At 41.5% G+C, this 2,014-nt stretch overlaps 1 protein-coding gene across 1 annotated transcript; it reads left to right on the top strand.

The window, feature by feature from the left end:
* Positions 1-718: 718 nt before the first annotated feature.
* LOC144978961 (uncharacterized) lies at positions 719-1,450 on the top strand. The gene has a single exon (XM_078925581.1). The coding sequence runs from the start codon at positions 719-721 to the stop codon at positions 1,448-1,450; it is 732 nt and encodes a 243-aa protein (XP_078781707.1).
* Positions 1,451-2,014: the final 564 nt, after the last annotated feature.

The following is a 2,014-nucleotide window of genomic DNA, read 5'->3' as shown; positions in this document are numbered from 1 at the left end:
TGAACCATGGTCAGCTCGTCAACAAAGGCACTTATCTGCCACATCCGAGTTCACAACTGACATCCGACACATTTCTGGAAAAAACAACACTGTCGCAGATTGTCTCTCAAGAGCAGTTACAAACTCAGTCTCAATTGGCATCGACTATCAAGCTATGGCGGAATCCCAAGAAAATAGCATTGACATACAGGCTTACAAAACTGCATTAACAAGCCTCAAAATCGTCAAAACATCCGTTGACTCGGGTCCAGAGTTAATTTGTGACATCTCAACCGACTTCAGAAGACCGGTTTTCGAAATTATTCACAATATGAGTCATCCTGGAGTTAAGGCCACGGTCAGACTTATCAGCAAGAAGTTTATCTGGCATGGTCTTAAGAAAGAAGTGTCAGCATGGGTTAAGCAATGTCACAACTGCCAATCTTCGAAAATTCAAAAACATATACGAGCACCGTTAGAAACATTCCATGTCCCAGGAAAGCGATTCTCACATATAAACATTGACCTCGTTGGACCATTACCTCAGTCAAGGGGGTTCACCCATCTCCTTACTATAATTGACAGGAACACCCGATGGCCTGAGGCAATACCGTTACAAACCACAACAACAGAAGAATGTGCAAAAGCCCTGATCTCCAATTGGATCTCGCGGTTTGGTATTCCTGTTGATATAACTTCTGACAGGGGCTAACAATTTACATCCACGCTATGGAAATAGATGGCCAGTCAACTTGGTGTGCAGATTCATCACACAACTGCGTATCACCCTCAGTACAACGGCATGATTGAACGATTTCATCGGTCCTTGAAATCATCCCTCAAAGCTCGTCTAATAACTCCAAATTGGGTGGATGAGCTACCTTGGGTTCTGCTTGGTTTAAGAACTGCACCTAAGGATGATATCGGTCATTCTTCAGCTGAATTAGTATACGGAGAACCTTTAACAATCCCTGGAGAGTTTATACCTGACCATCCTTCAGACTTCCACGCTAAAGACTTTTTGGCAACCTTTCGGCAAAACGTGTCCCTTCATTCACCACGGCCAACACATCATCACGGCTATCATCAAACAAATTTACCCAAGAACTTGATGTCAGCGAAATATGTTTACATCCGTGTTGACACCCACCGAGGACCCCTTCAGAAGCCGTATACAGGTCCCTATGTTGTCATAACCCCTGGAGATAAACAATTCCTGATCAATGTTGGTGGCAAAGCAGAACGGATTTCGATCGACCGACTTAAAGCTGCATTTGTCGATTCTACGCAACCAGTTTCCCTTGCCACCCCACCTCGTCGTGGACGCCCACCGAATACGAACAGAAAGTTATCGAACAGAAACATACAAAACTCCCGTACTGCTTCTGATGATACTAACGTAGTGCCTACTAAGAAGCTATCTCGCTCAGGACGTACCATTAAACGACCTCGGTACTACAAAGATGACTAGTCCGTGTTTGGGGGGGGGGGGGCATGTGTGGCGATCCCCGTTTCCTACGAACTACGAAGACTTACCACATACTGCTGACTGCAAGACTACTCTACACGTCAGATCAGACAAAACGTAAACACGAGAGAACTCATTAAATTTATAAAATTCACTACACATTGCTTTCATTGTTTGTTGTTTCCAGTAAAGTAGATGCTACAAATAATAATAATAATAATAATAATAATAATAATAATAATAATAATAATAATAATAATAATAATAATAATAATAATAATAATAATAAGAAGAAGAAGAAGAAGAAGAACAATAATGATAATAAAAATCATAGTAACAGCACCTTTTATCAAAAGGTGGGGTATACTATTTTCTACAGTTTCCACATTTTCAATGTGCCCAATGCATTTCAAGCAGATATTGCTGCTCGACGCTCGAAATGGAAGATTCAATTTAGATAACGAAGACAAGAGGAAGATGGCGTTTCGGGTTTCCCCTTTGTCAACAAAAGACGATAAATGAAACATCTAAGACGAGTGAGGACCTGATGCCATAACAATTGAAGCC

The sequence above is a fragment of the Berghia stephanieae genome, chromosome 8 (assembly GCF_034508935.2).
Source record: "Berghia stephanieae isolate SIO BIC M18660-M18661 chromosome 8, UCSD_Bste_1.3, whole genome shotgun sequence".
NCBI lineage: Eukaryota > Metazoa > Mollusca > Gastropoda > Nudibranchia > Aeolidiidae > Berghia > Berghia stephanieae.
Note: the sequence above shows the minus strand (reverse complement) of the source record. Positions and strands in the feature narration are given on the sequence as shown.

Bases quoted from the DNA above. Each gene is read 5' to 3' on its own strand.
- LOC144978961 (XM_078925581.1), top strand. From the start codon at position 719: ATGGCCAGTCAACTTGGTGTGCAGATTCATCACACAACTGCGTATCAC.